Source organism: Dendrobates tinctorius, unplaced genomic scaffold (assembly GCF_039654945.1).
Source record: "Dendrobates tinctorius isolate UK_male_01 unplaced genomic scaffold, ASM3965494v1 ptg000037l, whole genome shotgun sequence".
Lineage (NCBI taxonomy): Eukaryota > Metazoa > Chordata > Amphibia > Anura > Dendrobatidae > Dendrobates > Dendrobates tinctorius.
This window is the reverse complement of record NW_027361705.1, coordinates 21,795,301-21,819,389: the sequence shown is the minus strand read 5'-3', so window position 1 is coordinate 21,819,389 and position 24,089 is coordinate 21,795,301. Positions and strand designations below refer to the sequence as shown.

Here is a 24,089-nt window from a genome sequence, read left to right as displayed (position 1 = left end):
ATTTGTTTCTCCATGAGTCAGGACCAGTCCCCGGCGTCCGAGGGATTTGCCACACAGCGTCATCTGCACCCAAACCACCCCGGCGACAGGGACCGGTAATTGATTGGCAACTACCAGTTTTATCATGGGCCCCCACTGGGGTCTCACTGCCTCAGGGAAATGCTGCCGAAAGTAAGTTGCAGGCATGGTTGTTACTTGTGACCCCATGTCCACTAGGCACTGTACGGCACGGCCCTCGACTTCTGCCCATACCACTGGACACTTTGCGACCAGATCTTCGGGACTTCCACCACCCCATGTCGTGGCTTCAGGCTCTGAGCGGCATCCTCCCAGCCCGGAGCCCTCTAGTTTAATGGCGGCCGGGGTGGGCGACTCCCAGTTTAATGGCGGCCAGGGTGGGCGCCTCCCACGCCGCAGACACTTTCGTGCGAAGTGGCCCAACTCCCCGCACTCATAGCACTGGGGCTGTGAGGGCCGGCCGCTCCAAGCATTGCGAGGCCCCCAGGGCCCGGGATTGAAACTAGGCCACCCAGACGTGACCTTGGTTCTTCTCTTTACTTCGGCCAACTCGCCCCTGATGTTCTTCAGCTCTTGTTTCATCTCTTCTATCCATTGGGGCACTCCGACAGCAGTCACAGCGGCCTCCACTCTCCGGACCTTCCCCACGGGGACTGTCATTCCCTGCTTCTGCTCTCGTGCACGCGCCTGACTCCCCACCTCAGAGAAAGCTAAATGTGGGTTCACTCGGACCTGCTCCCGTAGTGCCTGCTTTATCAACGGGTCTCGGAGTCCAGTCACTAACATGTCGCGTAGGGTAATGTCGATAAGTCTTACCCCTACGCCGTCCTTCCGCTCGATGGCCAAGTATAACTCTTGGAGGACATTCATATACTGGGTGATAGTCTCCCCCTCTCCCTGCATTCGACTGAACAACCGGGTCTTCAACTCTCCCACATCTGTCGGATCCCCATGGGTCTCTTCCAGTATCCGCAAGACCCTAGCAGAGGTGTTGCGGTGTCCCGGGGGCCTCAACATTACTGAATCCCTGGCCTCCTCTTCTAATGCCATAAGAGCTACCTCGGCTTCCAGGTCAGTGGTCATCGGATGCATTCAGAAGAGGCCTCGCATTCGCTCTGCCCAGCTCCACAGCATGGTGTTGGAGCCTGAGAACCTGGGCAGGTTGTTTAGCATAGCCCCCAGAGAAATGCTGGACCGGGGTCCCTGGTTGCTTGCTGTGTCTATGGCCCCGCTCTGGCCTGGGGTGCCTGTTGTGAGTTCATTTTCCCCTCCGTCACTGAGGCCTGGTGAACTCCCTATAAGCCTGATTATCAGGCACCTGGGACTAATGAAGACGATTGGCTGAGTGGAGTCTCTGACTGGATTTAAGGCAGCCTACGCCCTTTCTGCCCTGCGGGTGATTTCTCTGTGGACTCTTGGACACCAGTCTGATTCCTGCTCTCTTAAAGCTAAGTTTTCTGTTTTGCCTTATCTGTTCCCTGTCCACCTTTTCCGCCAAGGCTTTTGTGGATTCGGGAGCAGCGCTAAACCTAATGGACTTGAATTTTGCTAAACGTTTTGGATTTCCATTGACACCTCTGCAGACGCCTATCCCTTTGAGGGGGATTGATGCTACCCCTCTGGCTAAAAATAAACCTCAGTTTTGGACCCAGTTGGTCATGCGGGTCGCCCCAGACCACCAAGAAAATTGCAGATTTTTGGTGTTGCATGGTCTGCATGATGCCGTTGTTCTGGGGTTTCCCTGGTTGCAGATTCATAATCCAGTTTTGGATTGGAAGTCTGTGTCTGTGGTGAGTTGGGGTTGCCGGTGTACCTTTAGTGAGGCTCCGTTTTTTTCCACCTCTCCTCAGTCGCATGAGGTTCCTGAATATTTGGCGGACTACTATGATGTATTTAGTGAGAATGAGTCTGCGTCCTTGCCTCCTCATAGGAGTTATGACTGTGCTATTGAACTAAGCCCGGGGTGTAAATTTCCTAAGGGTCGGCTCTTCAATTTATCTGTACCCGAGCACGAGGCTATGCGGTCCTATATTAAGGAGGCGTTGGAGAAGGGTCATATTAGACCATCCTCTTCACCCTTAGGTGCCGGCTTTTTTTTGTGGCCAAGAAGGATGGTTCTTTAAGGCCGTGTATTGATTATCGTGCCCTCAATAAAATTACTATTAAATATCAGTATCCGTTACCCCTGATTTCGGATCTATTCTCTAGAGTCAGAGGTGCTTGCTGGTTTACCAAGCTTGACCTCAGGGGGGTGTATAATCTTATCCGCATTAAGCAGGGGGATGAATGGAAGATGGCGTTTAATACTCCGGAGGGACATTTTGAGTACCTGGTGATGCCTTTTGGGCTCACTAATTCCCCTTCTGTCTTCCAGTGCTTCATGAACGATATTTTGTCGACTTTGTCGATAAATTTTTGATTATCTATCTGGACGATATTTTGAGCTTCTCCAAGGATTGGGATGCTCATGTGGAACATATTCGGACTGTGTTCCGGATCTTGAGAGAGAATTCTCTGTATGTCAAAGGATCAAAATGCCTTTTTGGAGTACAGAGGATTTCTTTTTTGGGATTTATTTTGTCTCCGTTAACTATTGAAATGGACCCGGCCAGGGTACAAGCCATTTATGATTGGGTTCAGCCCACTTCTTTGAAGGCCCTCCAGAAGTTTTTGGGTTTTGCTAATTTTTATCGGAAATTTATAGCAAAATTTTCTAGTATTGCCAAACCATTGACTGACCTGACCAGGAAGGGTGCGGATGTGTTGAATTGGTCTCCGGAGGCGGTTGCTTCCTTTCAGGAGCTGAAGCGTAGATTTACCTCCGCCCTGGTTCTGCGGCAACCTGATGTCTCACTCCCGTTTCAGGTAGAGGTGGATGCTTCTGAGATTGGTGCAGGAGCAGTGTTGTCCCAAAAGGATCCGGTAACATCTAAAATGAATCCCTGTGCTTTCTTTTCCCGAAAGTTCTCATCATCTGAACGTAACTATGATGTGGGGAATCGGGAACTGTTGGCCATGAAATGGGCATTTGAGGAGTGGAGACATTGGTTGGAGGGAGCCAAACATCAAGTTGTGGTCCTCACTGACCACAAAAATCTGATTTACCTAGAGTCGGCTAAACGCTTGAACCCTAGACAGGCTAGGTGGGCCTTGTTTTTTACACGTTTTGATTTTGTGGTCTCTTTCCTTCCTGGAACTAAGAATGTCAAGGCAGACGCCCTCTCTAGGAGTTTCTTTTCTGATTCTCCTGTGGTGACCAAGCCTGCTACCATCTTAGGCGAAGGGGTAGTTCTTTCTGCCATCTCGCCCGATTTGAGACTTGCTCTGCAAGAGTTCCAGGAGGACAAACCTGAGCGTTGCCCCAGTGGAAAGTTGTATGTTCCTGACCAGTGGAAGAAGAGAGTGATGTCTGAAGTTCATTGCTCTGCATTGGCTGGTCATCCGGGTATTTTTGGTACTAGAGATCTGGTGAGTCGCTCTTTTTGGTGGCCCACCTTGTCTCGTGATGTCAGGAATTTTGTGCAGTCCTGTGGGACTTACTCCCGGTCTAAATCTTGTTCTCGCTCTAGTGGGTTGTTGATGCCTTTGCCGGTCCCCAGGAGGCCATGGACCCATATTTCAATGGATTTCATCTCTGATATGCCGGTCTCTCAAAGAATGACTGTTATTTGGGTGATTTGTGATAGGTTCTCTAAGATGGTTCATCTTGTACCACTCCCTAAGTTGCCATCTTCCTCTGAGTTGGTGCCCCTGTTTTTGCAACAGGTGGTTCGCTTGCACGGGATTCCTGAGAACATTGTATCTGACAGAGGAGTTCAATTTGTGTCTAAATTTTGGAGGACGTTCTGTTCCAAGTTGGGAATTCAGTTGTCCTTCTCCTCTGCTTTTCACCCTCAGACCAATGGGCAGACAGAGAGAACAAACCAGACCTTGGAGTCGTATTTGAGATGTTTTATTTCCGCTGATCAGGATGATTGGGTTTCATTTTTGCCCTTGGCCGAATTTGCTTTAAATAATAGAGCTAGTTCTGCCACTTTGATGTCACCTTTTTTTTGTAACTTTGGGTTTCATCCTCGATTTTCTTCAGGGCAGGTGGAGCCCTCTGCCTGCCCAGGTGTTGACACTGTGGTGGAGAGAATGCACCAGATCTGGGACCAAGTGGTGGATAAGTTATCTCTCTCCCAGGAAAAGGCCCAGCGGTTTTCCAATCGACATAGGACCATTGGTCCCCAGTTTAAGATTGGTGATATGGTGTGGTTATCATCAAAGAATATTGCTCTGAAGGTGGCTTCTCCTAAGTTTAAGCCTAGATTTATTGGACCTTACAAGATTTTGGAGATTATTAATCCGGTCTCTTTTCGTTTGACTCTTCCTGTCACATTTAAGATCCATAATGTGTTCCATAAGTCCTTGTTGAAGAGGTTTGTTGAGCCAGTTGTGCCTGAGGTGGCACCTCCGGACCCTGTATTGGTTGAAGGTAACTTGGAATATGAGGTAGAGAAAATTCTGGATTCCCGTCTGGCTAGACGGAGACTCCAGTATTTGGTTAAGTGGAAGGTTTATGGTCAGGAGGATAATTCCTGGGTCTCTGCCTCTGATATTCATGCCAAAAGATTGGTGCGTGCCTTTCATCGGGCTCACCCTGATCGCCCTGGTAGCGTTGTTGAGGGTTCGGTGACCCCTCCTCAAGGGGGGGGTACTGTTGTGAGTTCATTTTCCCCTCTGTCACTGAGGCCTGGTGAACTCCCTATTCTAGTGAAGGAAGGTAGTGAGCCTGATTATCAGGCACCTGGGACTAATGAAGACGATTGGCTGAGTGGAGTCTCTGACTGGATTTAAGGCAGCCTACGCCCTTTCTGCCCTGAGGGTGATTTCTCTGTGGACTCTTGGACACCAGTCTGATTCCTGCTCTCTTAAAGCTAAGTTTTCTGTTTTGCCTTTTTGCATTTAAGATTTGTTTTTGTTTTTCTTGCTTTTTGGATTCTGCCACCCCCTGCTGGAGTGTGCAGTGTTTCGTGAGCTCTGTCTTCTGAAAGTACCTGAGTGCTGATTTAGTTTTTGAAGCTTAGTTGCTTCAGGGCCATTTTTATATCAGCTTGTTGGCTTTTGTCTCTGATAGGGTTTTGGCAGATTGCAGACAGCAGCCTTCCTATCCGTTCCTATCTAGGTAGTTTTTGGCCCCGTCTTTGCTCAGCCTGTCTTTCTGTCTGTGTAAGTGTTTTCATCTTGCTTCACCGTCATTATATGTGGGGGGCTGCCTATTGCTTTGGGGTCTGCTCTGGGGCAGTTAGATTTCCCCTTTCCTTCTTTAGGCCTATGTATCTCTCCAGCTGTGATCGAGGGGTCTAGGTCATCGTAGGAACCCCCCACGGCTACTGCTAGTTGTGTTGATAGGTTCAGGGGTCTGCAATCTGATAGTTGCCAACTTCTCTGGTTTTCAGGACTTAGCTAGCATTTCTGTTTTTGCCTCCTACGATGACTCAATCATAACAGGTGCCACTGTCCGCACTCGGAGACTGCATCCTGCCGACTACACCAAATGTGGTAATAGCAGGTACGCAGGATGCAGTGACGAGACCCGAGACAGATTTGACTTTAAACATTAACTTTTATAGATAAATGCCATTAGGGCTATTGTTATGCAACCAACAGAATAACAGTAGTTGTCCTCGCAGGAAGCCAAAACACATAAACAAGGATTGGGAGAACACGACTAATTCGGCAAAGACCAGTCGCTATATGGCCGTGGAATGGCCGACTACGGGTCCTTAGTCACTATGTATCACTTATCTGTCCTGATGTCCCTCGGCGTTCGGTTCCACGGGGTGTCTGCGTCGCAGCCACTGGGCCCAGCCGCTGAAGATCTGGTGTAGTCTTCGGGAGTTCCGACGCCGAGGAGGAGCAGGGGCACAACAGGCCCGTGGAGAGTTCTTTGGCGGGATGTCCCCCAGCTGAGGCAGCGGGATACCGCCTGGGAGTGGGAGAGTGGAGGCCGCAACTCCCTGACAGGGCCTGGCAGCAGCGGTGATAAGTGGCGGTTGATAGTCTGAGGCCGCACTGGAGGATCCGCAGCGGGCTCAGGCCCAGTCTCTACCGTGGACTGGAGCGGGGCAGTGGCAGCTGCGGGCGGCATATTAGGAGTCACCGCCATGGTCGGAAGTGAAACGGCGATGGCTGCGGGCAGCAGCGAGGAGGCCGCAGCCGCGAGCTGGAGTGAGGTGGCGTCGGCCATGGATGGCTGCGAGTAGGCCGCACCTGAGAGCTTGAGTGAGGCAGCAGTGTTCTTTTGTCAGAAAGCTCGGCACTGTCTCCCTGCAGTCTGCCAAGAGTCTCCCTCCTGTCGCAGTTCTCCTCTCGGATAGCTGCTCGTGGCTCTGACTTTCTTGCCCTCCCCAAGTCTCCACCTCCTTCTCCCTCGTTCTGCTGACTCACCCAGTCTGGCCCTCTCCGCCCCTCTTCTCTGGACTCCTCCCCCAACTGACCTGTCAGTCTCAGCAGTCCATCCCCTAGTTCTGCTCCCTGGAAACAGATACCCCAGGAACCTGGAAGACGGTCCCCTCGGTTCCGGCCAGGGTACTCGGCGGAGGCCTCCCCTCCTACAGCTGCACTGAGGAGATGGCTGCACTGGGGATACTGAAGGATACTAAGGACACTGTTGTGTCTTGCGAGGTATATGCTCATTACAAGACTCCTCGTGTGGCACCTACGGGTCTTCTGCAACCATTGCCTTTTCTGTCCCGCCCGTGGGGGGGGTCTATCTCGATGGACTTCTTTGTGGAGCTGCCCACATCGGGGGGCATGAATAGGATCCTGGTGGTGGTTGCTCGACTGACTAAGGCGGCTCATTTTGTTCCATGCACCGACCTCCCCTCAGCTAAGGATACAGTGAACTTAGTTATACAGAATGTTTTTTGGTTGCATGGGGTCCCGGATGAGATCATCTCTGACTGGAGTGCAGTTCACCTCAAGATTCTGGAAAGGGTTTTGCTCTGCACTCAATATTAATGTCTGTCTCTCTTCCACTTACCACCCCCAGAATGGTCAGACCGAGAGTACCAACCAGACATTGGAACAATATTTATGATGCTACGTCAGCCATCTCCAGGATGATTGGTTGGAGTTACTTCCGTTAGCCGAATTCTCATATAGCAATTCTCAGAGCTCCTCCACTTAGTTCACACCTTTCTTTGCCAATCTGGGTTGTCATCTGTGTATCTTACCTAGGTCTTGACTCCAATTAATTCTCCGGTTCCGGCAGTTGAGGAAAGGCTGGCTGCGATGAGGCAAAATCTGGAGGTTCTGAAGAAATCTCTGACCACAGCTCAAGAATGTTACAAGAGATCGGATGATAAATTCCGTAAACCTGCACTCATGTTCAAGGTAGGAGATTCCGTATGGTTATCTGGGTTGCCCTCCCAGGGCTGTGGGGTACTCAGTACCGGGCCGGCGTCAGTGGGATGTGTCACAGCAGTGGTGACCCGGTCCGTGGACCTGGGCGCCCAAATCAATGGTGGTTTGTAGTTAATGGAATGGAATAGTTCGTGACGCCACCTGTGGTGTTTGGCAAGCAAGATGTTAAGCCAACGCTGCGTGCAGATCTTCTGGGGCTGATGGTGTGTTGCAGCATAGATGGTGTAGCTCCCCACAGGTGAAGCTGCAACCCCAGGGCAGTGTAATTGCAATAGATGAGGATAGGCGCAGGCAGTGTGAGAATGCTGGTACCCAGATGTAGCGGTGCTGACGGTGTTGGCGCACAAGTGAATGGCAGACACCAGGGCTTGCAGTTCCAAAGCTTTACTCACAGTCCGTGGTACACACTGGTGCCTGCCTCCATGCCGTGTCCTCCGGGGCAGAGACTCAATCAACCTCCCGGGCAAGTCAGGATTCTCCTCTCCAATACTCCGCCAACATGTACCTTTCCTGAACGACTCTATTGCGCCTTAAGGTGTGAAGAGCTCCAGTACCGTGGTACTCTGGAGTTCCTCCTGTCAGATGTTCCTAACAACTCTACTCGTATGGCAGACAGCTGTAGCCTCTATTGGGGACCCCCTTCTCCGGAGTCCTGGCTCTTTATTCAGTTGCTGTTGTGCCCCAAGTCTTAGATGGGAGTAGTGCATTTACAGCCAACTACTCCACCGGTGTCTGCTGCAGAACCATATGTGTCCATACAACCTCGGGGACTGGGCCCCGGCCTTGCGCTGAGAACCTATAGGCAGGGTTCCGCTTCCAACCCACGTCTCCTCTCTGTTCTTCCACTCCTTCGTTCTGCACTGTTCTTTCTCTCTCTTATGGAAGCTTAGGTTGCAGTTCTACGTCTTTCACCTTCTGTTCCTTTCCCGTGCCAGCTGGCTCAGATCACTGAGGCAGCTGCAGCACTCCTTCTCTCCCTCTTCTAGGGATCTCCTTTGTCATGCTCGCCATGTCTGTTATTTCTGCCATGTCTGTTGTGCCTCATGACCCTGGAGCGGTGTGCACGCGCATCTCATGTCTGCTATGCTGCTTGTTCCCTAGAGCAGTGTGCACACTCACCTCATATCTGCTGAGCTGCAAGATGCCTGCGTTTCTGCTTTGCCTTCTGTGATCTTCTCATCATGTCTGGAACTCTGATCATGTGACCATCTAGGTTTCAGCACTGATTCTGCAGTTGTCTCGTCATGTCTGGAACTCTGATCATGTGACTATGCTCTGTTATCCTGTGGATCTGAACCCAGAAGTGCTCCCCTGGTCCTGACCTGGAAGAGGAGGTGCTATGCCCTATATCAGGCCGCCCCTTCCTATGCTCAGGGCCTGAGTATTGTGTGGTGTCCCTGCATGGCTGCTTGGTCTGTGGGGCGCTCCCTTTATTCTGTGCCCTTGCACACGCTCCGTGCTCGTACTCCATCTCTTGTCCCGTGCCTTGACTTGTGTTTGTCCGTTGTGCCATGTTCGTCTTTGTCCTGCTTGGACTTGTAATCCTTCTGTTATTCTCTGCCTTGCCTGTTTTCGCTATGCCTTGTTTCGTACCTTGCCTTGCTCTGCCTTGTTCCTCCCTCTGGTCTCAGTCTTTGCTTGCTCTGCCTCGCTCTCTCCTATGGTGCTCTGTAGTGCTCCCTGGCACACGCATCATCCCTCCTTTCTTTCCTTTCGTGCTCCTTTCCATGTCTAGTCCCAAGGCTCTGCCTTGGCCAAGCTCTGGGCTTCGCCTACGCTCCGCTGCTAGACTCTTTCCTATCTTGCTCTCTTGCACGTTTCTAGGCTAGTCCCAAGGTTCTCCCTTGGCCCGGCTCTGGGCTTCGGCCTACGCTCCGCTGCTAGCTCTGTTCTTGCTCCGTGTTTCTGCCTATGCTTCCGTTCCTGGTTCCGTACTCTGCCTAAGCTCTGCCTGGTTTCTTCTTGTCTTCCATTTCTGCTTCGTATGCTCTTTGCATGCGCCTGGCCTTCCTAGCCTCCTGTTTGTGCCTCAGCCATGCCGGCCCTAGCCGTGCCCGCCTGCTTGTGCCTCAGCCGTGCTTGTCGGTCAGTGACAGCTGGGTCGCCTGCCATGCCTCAGCCGGGTTCGCTGGAGTCTTGCCCGTCTGTCAGTGCCGCAGCCCGATCAGCTAGCAAGTGCCCCAGCCGTGCCCTCTGTGCTCCCTTGCACTTCATGCTGTTTCTGCACTGTGCTCTGCGTGCTCTCTAAAGCACGCGCAGGCCCTCGCCTGCCCATGGCATACCTCCCCGTGCTTCTGTAAAAGTACGTGCAGACTTTGCCATGTCCCCTGTCGTGCCATCTCGCACGCACAGGCCCTAACCCTGTCCTGGAACCTGACCCTGGCGTGCCTCTCTGCACGCGCAGGACTGCCTCGCCTGTCCCTGGCGTGCCTCTCTGCACGTGCAGGACTCTGCCTCACCTGATCCTGGCATGCCTCTCTGCACGCGCAGGACTCTGCCTTGTGACCTTGTGCCTTGGCGTGTCTCTACACACGCACTCTGTCTTGCCTTGAACCCTGGCGTGTCTCCAAGCACGCACCCTGCCTTGAACCCTGGCGTGGCTCCAAGCACGCACCCTGCCTTGAAACTTGGCTTGCCTGCCGGATTCCCGAAACCTGCTGACCGTTGCCAGAGGTCCGGAACCAGATGACTGCGGCCTGATGTCCGGAGCTGATGTGCACAGCCTGATGCCTGGACCCTGTCGGTCGTTGCCAGTAGTCCGGAGTCCGATGCCATCGCACCCCGTCTTGGATCCTGGCGTGCCCTAGCATGCATCCCTTCTAGGAACTCTTGTGTGATCCCTATCACGTATCCTGTCCTGGACCCTGGTATGTTTTCATGCACGTGTTATGCCTGGAACATTTGGCGTGCCCTTGCACGCATCCTGCTGTGTTTCACTGTTTGTGCCCTGCACCTGATTCCCTGTTATGCCCTGCACCTGAATAAAGTGTGAATCCACGTTTGAGGAAGAAACTGTGTGACTTTGCTTTATGTTTGGTATCCTGTCCATCCTGTTGTCACACTCAATAGTGTCCCCTGAGCCGGCCGTCTGGTCCCAGCAGTCGTGGTGGCTCACCCCCTTGGTCTTGCCCCTGACACTCCCTGTACAGGGGGTGGGTTCTCACTAGGTCAGCTCGCCCTAGGTGGGTGGGTGCCACGGCCCAGAGGGTCCACTCTAAAAAGGAAAATGGGCTCAGCAGGAGCTGAGTCCGTCACATCCTTCCTCACGGACCCGTCCTCAGACTCTCCTGACTGACTGTCCAGACTCCCCTCAGACTGACTTCAGACTCCTGTCAGACTGACCTGTAATTCTAAACCTTCCCAACCTTTTATATGGATCTCAACTACAGCCACCCCCCAGCACATCCAGTGTTCCAAGCAGGGAACCACCAAGGCACTCCTAATGTCTAGGAGGAGAGAGAGCCCTCAATGTGGTTGTGCTGAACTACCCTGTCGTGTGGGGTGCGAGTGTTGGAGTGTGGAAAGGAGCTCCCAACTTACCTAGGTGGTGGGGCACTACACCTTAGGAGAAGGTGCAGTACCTCTGTGGCGACTGAGCCTCAGGGGCGCCACATATCCACTAAAAATCTGAAGTTAAACTTTCCTTCACAGAAACTTGGACAGAAATTCATCGGCCCTTTCAAGATCAGCGGTATTGTGAGCTCTGTGGCTTGCCGTCTGAAGCTGCCTAGGACTATGAAGATACACCCAGTTTTCCATGTTTCTTTACTAAAGTCTGTATCTCCTAATACCTTCCAGGGACGTGTTGTGCCACCTCCGCAGCCTGTGGTGATTGATGGGCAAGAACATTTTGTGGTGGAAGAAATTATTCATTCCAGGATTCGCAGGAATAGGCTCCAATGCCTGATAAATTCGCATGGGTATCCCCCTGAAGAAGACTCTTGGGAACCTGTTGAAAACTGATGCCCAACAAAAAATTTCTAGTGGCCATCAGAGATTTCATGAGAAATCAGGTCCAGGATCATCCTGGGCTGCTTCTAAGGAGGGAGTAATGTCAGGACTCTGAATATTTTTGGTTACCTTTTGGGCATGCTTGCCCTTTCTCAAGATGGCGTCTTTTGTTTCATGTGCCCCTTGTCTTCCTGCCTTATACTTCACCCCATACGCTAGTCTGTGCTAGAGTATTCTGCCTGTGTCCAGCTCCTTGCTGTTTCCTAGCTTTCCAGCTGCTCCTGCAAACCTGTGTAGCTGCAAAGCTCGGCACTGCTCTTCTTTCTGAGACTTTCTACCAAGGCTTCCCTGGATAATCTAACACCTTGTTTGGACTTGCTTATCCGTGCATGGACTAGACAGGGACCTACTTGTTTCCAGCATTCTCAAGTGTAAACTGCGCTTCACAGACTGTTTTGCTGATTACATTTCTTTCTGAGGTTTACCACAGGCTTGTTAAGTAGTTATTCTAAGTGTTATCGACTTGTTTTCTCTGCACTTGATTGAAGCACCATGTGTTTATAATATAGACTCTTTCACCTACAAACTGTGTTCTGTAGTGTCTTGCTCCACGCAAAAAGACCCCTGAGTCCTCCAGGATAATTATTACACCGTCCTGCAAGCTGCATGCATTTTACTACAATGGAAGACTAGTAGCGGCCATAGTTGCGACCTCTTATATTCCTGACTACCAACTACCAATATTCCTGACGTTCTTGGCTCCATTCACTTTATGCATACATGCTGCACAGCTGCCAGGAGATACTCAGAGCGCATGCACTGACATCATCAGCCCCGAGGGCTTGAACATTTACTGCATGGAAGCTAAGTAATAAGGCAAGAGAACATTATAAGTTTATATAACTCCCAGCTCCAAAACTTCTCCGGAGTTGCACCAATCCTCTGGAATGCTCTACCACAAGTAATTAGGATTAAACACAACTTAAGGCCCTGTCTCACATAGCGACATAGTTAGCGAGATCGCTGATGTGTCACTGATTTTGTGACGCAACAGCGACCGCACCCCCCCCCCCCCGCGCTGGATATCGCTGATCGTGCTCGAAAGTCCTAGGCCAATTTTTGATCGTTGGTGTCCCGCTGGCCAGCATGCATCGCTGTGTTTGACGCTGACGAGCGACCTCGTTGGCGACGCAGAACTCAGGGACGCAGGCTGGAATCGTTCAGAATAGCTGCTGTGTGACAACACACCAGCGATCCTTACCAGGTCGTATCATTGTTGGGATCACTGGTGCGTCGTTGAATAGATCTGCCTGTTTGGCAGCTTACTAGTGACCATTTAGCGACGCACCAGCGATACCTACCAGGTCGTATCGTTGTCGGGATCGTTGGTGAGTCGCTATGTGAAACGGGACCCTTACAAAGTTTTAGGCGCTCCCTAAAAACACATCTGTTTAGGGCGGCCTATCATGTTACCTAATTGAAGTCCTTTTATATATAGCCCATTCAGTATTTCTCTGACCATAATTCTCCATCAAACTCCACGGCCTCCAAAAGGTCTACAAATACTGGCTGGTGACTAGCTCGTCTAGCCTTTTATCTATCCTCCATTTCCTCAAGATGGCTGGACCATCATTGTAAGTAAGCCTCTGTACTTTGTGTCTCCCCCACCTCAATGTAGATTGTAATCTCTTATAAGCAGGGCCTTCATTGTCTTTGCTTTAATTATTGTATTATCTTTAGCTTTGTTACTTATGACTGTTGTATATGAACCTCTGAATTGTAAAGTGCTGTGGAATATGTTGGCGCTATATAAATAAAGATTATTATTATTATATGACCGGGGTTGCACTTGTGAGAAACTCGCACGCGTCTCGTGTCTCAATACCTGGCACTGCCATCGGCACTCGGGACCGGAGCTGAGTCCCGGGAATTGAGACGCGAGACTCATGCGAATTTCTTGCAAGTGTGTGCCCCGACCTTGTAAGAATACGCTGATACGTTTTAGCAAGATATTTTTTTCTTTTTAGTCTATAAAATACTGTATTAACTCCCAATGTTCCATTCCCTTCAGTTGCCGGGCATCATAGAGCACACTAAATACAATAACATGAACATACAATTAATAACTTTTCAGTGAATTAAATGGCCTATTGATAGGTTTACCTGATTTAGGTTTACTACCCCCTTTACTCTCACTTATTTTGAGTCTGGTCACATTTAGGCTACGTTCACACGTAGCGGAACTCTCGCGGAAATTACCGCGAGAATTCCGAATTCCATTCCGCGGGAAAATCGCATTTTAAATTCCTGCGATTTTCCCACGGAAAAACTAGCATTTTGCAAGCGTTATTAGTTTGCAGAATTGCTAGCATTTTCCAAGCGATCTGTAGCATCGCTTGGAGAACTGATTGACAGGTTGGTCACACTCGTCAAACAGTGTTTGACGAGTGTGACCAACTTTTTACTATTGAGGCTGCCTATGCGGCATCAATAGTAAAAGATAGGATGTAAAAAATAATAAAAAAAATATATATATTGTTATTCTTACCTTCCGACGTCACGCGCAGCCTTCCCGCCTCTCTCCATGCTCCCGGTCCCAGTAATCCTTTGCGAGCGATGATGTCCAACCGCGAGACTTCACAATCCCGCAAGAACGGACGTCATCGCTCGCAAAGGATTACTGGGACCAGGAGCGTGGAAAGAGGCGGGAAGGCTGCGAGGGACGTCGGAAGGTGAGAATAGCAATATTTTTTATTTTAAATTCTATTTTTTACAGGGATATGGTACCCAAAGCCCGGAGGACAGTCTCCTCTCCTCCGGACCATGGGTACCATCCGCAAATGTTCTGCTTACTTTTCGCATGGTGTGCCCAGCCACATGCGGAAAGTAAGCAGAACAATGCATTCCTATGGGTGCGGGATTGCCGCGATTCCGCTAAATTAATGAGCATGCTACGTTTTTTACCGCGAAGCAATTCCGCCGCGGTAAAAACTGCAGCAGAATGCCATAGGAATGCATGGGATGCTTATTTTTCGCGTTTTTGCGGCAAAATCGCGCGGTTAAAACTGCCATGAAAACGCAAAAAAAAAGCCACGTGTGAACATAGCCTTAATGGCTCCATTTCATTCGCTCCTTCTGCTGCCTGTAGGTTAGCAAAAAAAGAGGAGGAAGGGAGAATCTACACACATTACTTGTAGCCCATAACCATAGATCTGCAAGACCTGTATACACAAAATTGTACTATATTTAATCAAGACTAATTGCAAAGTTGTTTCAACTTTTAAAGCACTTATGCAATACTAATGACTGAAAGATTGATATTAAACAGGTCAGGAAACAGATCATACCTGACCAGCGGTGTCCAGGATTTCAAAATGGACTAATTCTCCATCTATTGCAGCCGTGTGTCTATAAATCATTTCTGTGAAGAGAGGAAATATTCTTTACATGACAAGAATAAAATCACATCCATTAAAGTGTCTTCATACTGTATGTATGATCATAACTAACCTCAAAATGAACGCTATAGACTAGCTGATTGCAATCTATTGCGCTCAAGGTGCTGTGAAACTACAACTCCCAGCAAGCCCTTCAGACATCCACCATTCTCATGATCTCCTGTAGATATATGCAGATGTACGGTTGGTGAACATGTGTGAATGCACAGTCTCTCTAGAGGTCTGTTCTGTGTAATATGACCCCTCAGTGAGAACCTTTGACAAGTTTCATGCCTGAGTTCCCATTGTTTCTCTGTGAGTGCAGAGATTCTGTGTAGGTAGGAAGGAAGTGATGAAGGAGTATCTGATAAGTGGAGAACAAAAGCAATTCCCTTTAATAAAACATATTGTTCATTTCATAAATTACAAAGTATATTATTTTGTATATACCATTAATTTATAGTAAGTTATCACATTCAGGGCTGCCATCAAACAGCATGCGCAGCGTGCCAATAGTTACACTCTCCAGCATAGCAGGAAGAAACGATCTCCCTGCACTGCCATGTGACCGCTATGGGGCCCTTAAGCCAGGTGGGTCGAGTGCCTATGGGAAGTGCATTGTACTATATGGAGGACTATGGGGTGCATTATACTATATGGAGGAATATAGAGAGTGTTTTATATTGTATGGAGGACTATGGGGAGTGTATTATACTATATGGAGGACTATGGGGAGTGCATTATACTGTATAGAGGACTATGGGGACTGCATTATACTGTATGGAGGACTATGGAGAGTGCCTTAAATTATATGGAAGACTATGGAGAATGCACAACAGACTATGGGGAGTGCATTATACTGTATGGAGGACTATGGGGAATGCATGGCAGACTATGAGGAGTGCATTATACAATATGGAGGACTATCGGAAGAGCATTATACTATACATCTAAAAGGCACTCAGTAGGTATCAGTATCCTTGGTATTAGCACATCCGTGTGCAGTCAAATGTTTCACACACACCTATAGACTTGTATGTGTGTGTATGAGCAGAGTCTCGCTGCCAACTGCAAATGTTTTCTCATACCGAATTGGCCTGAAAAAATAATCTCAGATCTGAGCTGCCCCATAGAACAACACTGGTCCATGTTTTTTGTTATATGCTAGTGTGAGTGAGGTCTCAGACTGTGCCATCGTAGTTATAATCAGAATTACCTGGATAGGGGCCCACTCAGAGGTTTTGCCTCCCTGAAACAAACCCCAAGCTACGCCTCTGGTTATACAGATATAATTTCACATGAAACATGAAGAAACTCCCACATATTTGTCATCCCCATGTTGGTGGAAGTCTATCCTTTTTTACAAGCATTTTTATTTTGTTTGTACCACAACATTAAATTTTGGCCACTGCAGATCCCGGGATGCAGATAAAACAATAGAGAAGAGAAAAGCCAGGGTTCGTCCGCGCTAGACCACAAGGAACCAACCGAAGATGCAAGCAAACCTTTATTCACATTCAAGCCAACACGCTTCATGGCCTCCTGGCCACATCATCAGGGCAGCAATGTTAGTCAGTTAACAAGAAACCATTATATACATTACACAGATGACATCTGAATGATGTCAGCTCCTGTGGGAATGCCCACATTGAACTGAAAACCCTGATGGAAAAATATTATAAAACTGTAGATAAAAACATTTCTCTAATCTAAAATGCTAAAACTGATATTTAACATATATAAAAAATATAAAATTATGTAAATCGATGTGCAATTCAGCAAAAACGATTGGAGCTTAGAACCCATGCATGGGGCCAATATACTTTTTAATTAAGGTGCTCTTTTGTATGTCACCAATGGGGTCAGGGGTAAACATTTCTTGCATGTGGGGTCATTTAGCAAGATCCCCCAATGTTTATGAATTATATCCTTAATTTCTTTATTTTGGGATGAGAAGGTGGTGATAAAATTAACTGAAACCTCTAGAGTATTTTTATCTTTATTTTCTAATAACTCGGCTTGAGGGATATCCTTAGTTTCATTTGAGGCTTTTCTAATCAGGTTTTTCGGATATTCCTTTTCCAAAAATCGTTCACGCAATATGTCACTCTGGTATTTGAAATCTTCATCACAAGTACAATTTTTTCTGATACGTTTATACTGATTACTAGGTATTAGTGTTGAGCATTCCGATACCGCAAGTATCGGGTATCGGCCGATATTAGCGGTATCGGAATTCCGATACTTAATTCCGATACTTTTTTCATATCGGATTCCGGGATCGGAATCGGAATAGGAAGTTCCCATCATGCTATGAGCCTGCTTGCTTTGATTAAGCCAATGGGAATCCTCCGAAGTGTGGGCACATCCTGTTAGGCATGTAGGCATGTTAACTATTGGCATGGCTGTGATTGGCTGCCGAAATGATGTCATGATGCACTATAAAAGCCACCGCAGCCGCCATTTCTGGTCACTCTGCTGTGAATTCAGTTAGGGACAGGCTGCTGTAGAAGACTGTGAGGGACAGTTAGAAATAGCGATTCTAAAAACAATATTGTGCTTTATCCAGGCTACATAAACCACCACTGTAGCTTGCTTTTCCCTAGCAGCGCTGTTTTCACAGCTGTCTGCAAGGGCTGTGTGAGTGCAGCTCACGCTGTGGAGTGGGTCCTGCAGCCACGTCAGGCTGTAGGCCACCCAGTGTGATCACTGCTGCCTCATACATCTTTTATTTTTTGAGCTGCATTTTTTAAATAATTTCAATCTAGTGTGCTTCCATCCGTATCCATATACGTTGGTTGCAAACACTAGTAGTAGACAGCGGAGCCTTTCTGCAGCCTTTCAGTGCTAGTGTCCACTTTGCTGCACTGTTCACGGCTGTCTGAGAGGTCTCTGACTGTGTGTGAGTGCAGCTCACGCTGAGTAGTGTGTCCTGCAGCTACGTCTGGCTGTAGGACGCTCAGCGTGCGTCACTGCCTCACACATATTTTTATTTGAGTGCAGCTCATTTTTTCTTCTATTAGTGTGCATCCATCCGTCTCCATCTACGGTGGTTGCAAACACTATATAGGAGTACACAGCGGAGCCTTTCTGCAGCCTGTCAGTGCCAGTGCCCACTTAGCTGCACTGTTGACGGCTGTCTGAGAGGTCTCTGACTGTGTGTGAGTGCAGCTCACGCTGAGTAGAGTGTCCTGCAGCTACGTCTGGTTGTAGGACGCTCAACGTGCGTCACTGCCTCACACATATTTGTCTCTGAGTGCAGCTCATTTTTTCTTCTCCTATTAGTGTGCATCCATCCGTATCCATCAACATTGGTTGGTTGCAAACACTATATAGGAGTAGATAGAGGAGCCTTTTTTTCTGGCTTGTGCCCTGCCGGCGCAGCCAGATTAGTATTACCCAATTTTTTTGGAGCCTCATCTTTTGCATTGTAGGTTACCTGCCTGCATTGTAATAGCTCCAAAAAGTTGGTGATACTATCAGTTTCAATTCTTTGTTCTCATACTTTGAGTTTGTTTCAAACAAAGAAACCACATAAAAAGTTCACCAAACACTACATTTTGAACTTGTGTAGGCCACATCAGCTCCTATTAAAGTCTAGTCCACACACACACACTTCATAAAATTAGTGTTTCTTGTACCTGTAACCAGCTGTTCAGGAATAAGCACACTAAGGCCCCCCTTTGTCCTTTTTTGCCTATCTTAAGCAGTCTTGCAAGATGAAGAAGGCAGGGAGTAAGGCGCGGGGGCGTGGGCGTGGGCGTGGAGTTTCAGCAGGGAGAGGACGTGGGGATTCTACAGGTAGAGGACGTGGGGATTCTGGGCCTGCTGCGGGCACCAGTGGATCAGCATCCCCCAGTTTTAGCAGGCAACAGTCCTTTATGCGCAGCTTTGTAGGACCTCAACGTACCCCACTGCTGCGGGAGGAACAAATTGAAGCCGTTGTCGGATGGATGGCAGCTAACGCATCGACTTCAATTACTTCCGCATCCTCTCAGGGTCAGAGCACCGAAGAGCAACCATCTGTCTCTTCACCACCTGCCAAAGTGCCCAGGCAGTCAGAGAGACATGGACAGGAGCCATCACAATCTCTACTTCTGTTCTCGGAATCTGTTGGCTTGGAAAGAGGGGGCCAGCCAAGCAGCATTCCTGAATGTGAAGAAGAGGGAGTATGCAGTGATGCGCAACTTCTTTGTCCCTCTGAATCTGAAGAGGCGAGTGGGCCAGTGCCTATGGTCAGCACACCTCAGTACGCATCAGATGATGACGAGACTCAGTTGCCACTTTCTGGTGCGTACGGTGCTGGCGAGACAACCCCGGAGAAGCAGCTGTTTGAAGAGGGGAGGGAAGATGATGAGGTCCTTGACCCATCATGGCGTGAGCAACAGGAAGGTGGTGGGAGCAGCTCGGAGGAAGAGATTCCCCTACCGGCCAAAACAGGAGGCAGAGGGAGGGGGAAGACTTGGTTGCCTGTACCCTCCACTTCGGCACCCGTTAGGAGCATTCCTCCTTCCAAAGGCAAACCGGGCGCTCACAAGAGTTGCAGTGCGTGGTCCTTTTTTGACACAGTTGCAGATGACATTTGCTTTGTCAAATGCAAGCTGTGTCATCAGAGAGTCAAAAGAGGGAGAAATGTCAGCAACCTCAATACCACAAATATGTGGAAACATGTGCGCACCAAGCACGAGTTGGAGTTGCAGAGACACCCTCAAGACGTAGGCCAACGTACAGCACCACCTACCACCTCTTCAGTTCGTGTTGGGCCCTCTTCCTCCAGCTCACACACTGCTGGTTCGGCTTCCTCACAGGATCGCCAAGGAAGAACCTCTGCCACTGTTGTCCGGAGACCCTGTCAGATTCCACCCATAACAGCACGTTCCCATCCATCACAGCCATCGGTAGCACAGGCATGGGATAAAAGGCGCCCTTACTCGGCAAACCATCCCCGAGCACAGTCTCTGAATGCTGGCATTGCCAAACTTCTGGCAGTTGAAATGCTGTCATTCAGGCTGGTGGACACTGACACCTTCCGGGACTTAATGGCATTGGCAGTCCCCCAATACAACGTGCCCAGCCGCTTTTATTTCAGCAGGCGAGCCGTCCCTGCCCTGCAGAAACATGTTGAGGGCAAAATAAAACATGCGCTACTAAACGCCGTTAGTAGCAAGGTCCACCTGACCACCGATGCGTGGACCAGTAACCATGGACAGGGACGATACCTTTCCCTCACTGCCCACTGGGTCAATGTTGTGGAGCCGGGTACGGATCTGGAGAGTGGCGCTGTACGTGTTCTTCCAACGCCACGGATTGCAGGACTCCAGTCTGTACACATAGACTCCTCCTCCTACTCAAGTTCCTCAGAAACAGCAGAGCAGGAGCCTGTTACGACCGATATGAGCACAGCCGTGGCCAAACGTCAACAGGCTGTACTCAAATTAATTTCTTTGGGGAATCGAAGCCACACAGCGCAGGAGCTCTGGAATGCTATCAAGCTGGAGAGCGATGTGTGGTTTGGGCCAGCGAATCTCCAGCCGGGCTTGGTAGTGTGTGACAATGGCCGAAATCTGGTGGCAGCTCTTGGCCTAGGCAACCTCACACACATCCCATGTCTGGCACATGTTCTTAACTTGGTCGTGCAGAGCTTTCTGAGGGACTATCCGGATCTTGATGCACTGTTGCACAAGGTCCGCATAGAGTGCGCTCACTTGCGACGTTCCAGCACGGCAAGATCGCGCCTCGCTGCTCTGCAGCGACGATTTGGCCTTCCAGAACATCGCATCATATGTGACCTACCCACCCGGTGGAATTCAACGTTACATATGTTGGAGCGGTTGTGTGAGCAGCAGGCAGCAGTCATGGAGTACCAGCTGCATCAGGCGCAAACAAGTCGCACTGTGCGCCGTTCACACTTCAGCACCATTGAGTGGGCCTCTATGAAGGACATCTGCCTCGTTTTGCGTGCCTTCGATGAATCCACGCGGATGGCGAGTGCAGATGATGCACTAGTCAGCATGACTGTCCCCCTTATCTGCCTGCTTCAACAAACACTGCAAGCACTAAGGGATGAGGTTTCAGAAGAGGTGGAGGATGAGGAGTCCCAAATGCCATCTGCTTCTGGACAGTCTGCGCTACGTGTTTCCTCACAAAGGCCTAGGCAGGGGACACTTTGTGAGGAGGATGAGGAGGAGTCGATGGAGGAGGAAGACATCTCTCCAGAGGAGGGAGGTACACAAACCTCTACTCAGTATGTACAGCGAGGGTGGGGTGATGCAGAGCAGGTCGAGGTCACGCCTCAAACAGGGGACAGCGGTTCTTTGGCAGTTGGGAGTCTGCAGCACATGGTTGATTTCATGCTGCAGTGCCTGAGAAACGACCGCCGCATCGCCCACATTCTCGTCTCGGCTGATTATTGGGTGTACACCCTCCTAGATCCTCGCTACCGGGACAGCGTACAAAGGCTCATACCAACGTTGAACCGGGAGCGTAAAATGCGGGAGTACGAAGAGTCACTGGTGCAGTCCATAATGTTTTCCATTCCACCCGACAGCATTGTTGCAAGTGCTTTACAAAGCAGCTCTGTGCGTCGAGGCAGTGGAGGAAACTCTGCACAAAGAGGGAGCAGAGGCAGTGCCGCAGCACAAGGCAAGACCACTATGGCCCAAATGTGGCAAAGTTTTGTGTGTCCACCACAATTGTCTACACCATCAGCGACGCCTCGAGTCAGCAGGAGGCAACGCTTCCGTCAGATGGTGTCAGACTACATGTCTTGCCCTGTCGCTGTACTCCCAGATGGCTCTTCCCCCTTCAAGTTTTGGGTCTCTAAGCTGGATACATGGCCAGAGCTTAGCCAGTATGCATTGGAGGTGCTGGCTTGCCCTGCTGCCAGTGTATTATCGGAACGTGTCTTTAGTGCCGCAGGTGGTGTACTAACAGACCGTCGCACGCGACTATCTTCCGATAATGTTGACCGGCTGACTTTTCTGAAAATGAACAAGGCCTGGATCTCCAAAGACTTTGCCATTCCTCTTACAGACTAAATTAGTGGTTGGCAACTGTATCCAGGTCTGCTGGTGTGTTCATTTTTCTACCACCTGAACTAAAATCCCTGTGCTTCAACACAGCCAGTTGTCGCTCAGATGTGTCGTCTGCACAGAGAAACACACTAGCTCCTGTGTTACTGGGGTTCAGTAATGCCAGCTGATCCCCTGCTGTGTGGACGGCAGAGTCACCAGCTCCATCAACATTCAAACCACTACTGATTTTTAACCGTGCCCAACTTAGGTCTCTGGCTCCACTGTCTCTACTATTTCCCCTGACCTCCAACCCCGCCATCTACATCTCTGAAGTGGCGTCAGCACAATCTACACTTGTTCCTGTGTTCCTGTGGCTCAGTCCCATCAGTTTATCCCCTGATGTGTGTCCGGCAAGGTCTCCTGCTCTGTCCACATTCCCATAACCAGTAGTGGGAATGAGGACAGAGCTGGCGAACTTGCCGGACAAACATCAGGGGATCAACTGATGGGACTGAGCACCAGTAACACAGGAACAAGTGTAGATTGTGCTGACGCCACTTCAGAGATGTAGCTGGCGGGGTTGGAGGCCAGGGTAAATAGTAGAGACAGTGGAGCCAGAGGCCTAAGTGGAGCATGGTTAGAATCAGTAGTAGTCCACAACCTCCATAAAAACCGCTGCCCATTGGCCTCTGCATGCGGCATGCGTAATCCTGGGCACCAACAGCGTCAGTTGGTGTTCAGAAGTGTCGTCTCCACAGAGCCAAACACATTCGTTCAAGTGTTAGTGGGGTTCAGCACTGCCAGCTGTTCCCCTGCTGTGGAGATGGCAAGTCTCCTGCTGCCTTCACCTGCCAAAATCCAGTAGGCCCCAGCCTGCTCCTCGCCTAATCCTGGGCTCCAACAGCGTCAGTTGGTGTTCAGAAGTGTCGTCTCCACAGAGCCAAACACATTCGTTCAAGTGTTAGTGGGGTTCAGCACTGCCAGCTGTTCCCCTGCTGTGGAGATGGCAAGTCTCCTGCTGCCTTCACCTGCCAAAATCCAGTAGGCCCCAGCCTGCTCCTCGCCTAATCCTGGGCTCCAACAGCGTCAGTTGGTGTTCAGAAGTGTCGTCTCCACAGAGCCAAACACATTCGTTCAAGTGTTAGTGGGGTTCAGCACTGCCAGCTGTTCCCCTGCTGTGGAGATGGCAAGTCTCCTGCTGCCTTCACCTGCCAAAATCCAGTAGGCCCCAGCCTGCTCCTCGCCTAATCCTGGGCTCCAACAGCGTCAGTTGGTGTTCAGAAGTGTCGTCTCCACAGAGCCAAACACATTCGTTCAAGTGTTAGTGGGGTTCAGCACTGCCAGCTGTTCCCCTGCTGTGGAGATGGCAAGTCTCCTGCTGCCTTCACCTGCCAAAATCCAGTAGGCCCCAGCCTGCTCCTCGCCTAATCCTGGGCTCCAACAGCGTCAGTTGGTGTTCAGAAGTGTCGTCTCCACAGAGCCAAACACATTCGTTCAAGTGTTAGTGGGGTTCAGCACTGCCAGCTGTTCCCCTGCTGTGGAGATGGCAAGTCTCCTGCTGCATTCACCTGCCAAAATCCAGTAGGCCCCAGCCTGCTCCTCGCCTAATCCTGGGCTCCAACAGCGTCAGTTGGTGTTCAGAAGTGTCGTCTCCACAGAGCCAAACACATTCGTTCAAGTGTTAGTGGGGTTCAGCACTGCCAGCTGTTCCCCTGCTGTGGAGATGGCAAGTCTCCTGCTGCCTTCACCTGCCAAAATCCAGTAGGCCCCAGCCTGCTCCTCGCCTAATCCTGGGCTCCAACAGCGTCAGTTGGTGTTCAGAAGTGTCGTCTCCACAGAGCCAAACACATTCGTTCAAGTGTTAGTGGGGTTCAGCACTGCCAGCTGTTCCCCTGCTGTGGAGATGGCAAGTCTCCTGCTGCCTTCACCTGCCAAAATCCAGTAGGCCCCAGCCTGCTCCTCGCCTAATCCTGGGCTCCAACAGCGTCAGTTGGTGTTCAGAAGTGTCGTCTCCACAGAGCCAAACACATTCGTTCAAGTGTTAGTGGGGTTCAGCACTGCCAGCTGTTCCCCTGCTGTGGAGATGGCAAGTCTCCTGCTGCATTCACCTGCCAAAATCCAGTAGGCCCCAGCCTGCTCCTCGCCTAATCCTGGGCTCCAACAGCGTCAGTTGGTGTTCAGAAGTGTCGTCTCCACAGAGCCAAACACATTCGTTCAAGTGTTAGTGGGGTTCAGCACTGCCAGCTGTTCCCCTGCTGTG

The 24,089-nt window shown here is 50.0% G+C and overlaps 1 protein-coding gene across 1 annotated transcript in view; it reads right to left on the bottom strand.

The window, feature by feature from the left end:
* The window catches only part of LOC141088041 (ras-related and estrogen-regulated growth inhibitor-like), a 214,119-nt gene that overhangs the window by 75,096 nt on the left and 114,934 nt on the right, over nucleotides 1–24,089 (bottom strand). The window contains exon 3 of the mRNA XM_073573899.1: nucleotides 14,727–14,800. Coding sequence (XP_073430000.1) covers nucleotides 14,727–14,800 — 74 coding nt within the window. The remainder of the gene's footprint in view (nucleotides 1–14,726; nucleotides 14,801–24,089) is intronic.